The sequence below is a fragment of the Condylura cristata genome, unplaced genomic scaffold (genome assembly GCF_000260355.1).
Source record: "Condylura cristata isolate star-nosed mole 26May11 unplaced genomic scaffold, ConCri1.0 scaffold00032, whole genome shotgun sequence".
NCBI classification, from domain to species: Eukaryota; Metazoa; Chordata; class Mammalia; order Eulipotyphla; family Talpidae; genus Condylura; species Condylura cristata.
In genome coordinates, this window is record NW_004567133.1 from 20366668 (window position 1) to 20367269 (window position 602).

At 74.9% G+C, this 602-nt stretch overlaps 1 protein-coding gene across 1 annotated transcript in view; it reads right to left on the reverse strand.

Moving 5' to 3' along the window:
* TELO2 (telomere maintenance 2) overlaps positions 1-602 on the reverse strand; it is a 35836-nt gene that overhangs the window by 2984 nt on the left and 32250 nt on the right. Inside the window, exon 4 of the mRNA XM_012731701.1 lies at positions 128-492. Within this exon, the coding sequence (XP_012587155.1) occupies positions 128-492 (365 nt within the window). The remainder of the gene's footprint in view (positions 1-127; positions 493-602) is intronic.

Genomic DNA, 602 nt, shown 5'->3' on the forward strand with positions numbered 1-602 from the left:
CCAGCCCGCTCCGGATGGCGGGACACCAGCCTCGCCTCAGCCCACGGCCTGGGCGCCCCGCCCGCTGGAGCGGCCACCCCTCCCAGAGGCCGGCCACTCCACAAAGCAGCCCCCGAAACCCACTCACCCCCACGGGAGGCAGGGGCTCGGCGCCCTGGCGGCTTCCACTGGAGTCCTGGCCCGAGGCCGCAGCCGGCGCCCCGTCCGCGGACAGCGGGGAGACGTCCGACAGGCCCTCCGCGTCCAGCACGGGGAGGGGGCTCCCCGGGAAGATGCCGGCACTCCTGGCTGCCAGGTCGATCGCACCTGGCAACACGCGTGTCTGAGCCCGCGCCCCAGGGCTCTCCACGGGGTGGGAGGTGCTCGGCTCCCGCCGCTGACACTCACTGGCCAGGTGGCTGGTGGCCTGTGGCGGAAGGACCTTGGGCACGATTGGCCGAGACAGCGCTGCTTTGGTCAGGGTGGACTGGATGGGCCGGAACGAGCCTCTCCCTGGGGACCCGAAACGGGGCGGGGGAGGGGGGTGTCACCCACCCTGCCAGCCACGGCGGGCGGGGTCGAGCAGCCCCCGGGCAGAGCCTGGGCTGGGCAGCACCCCGGGG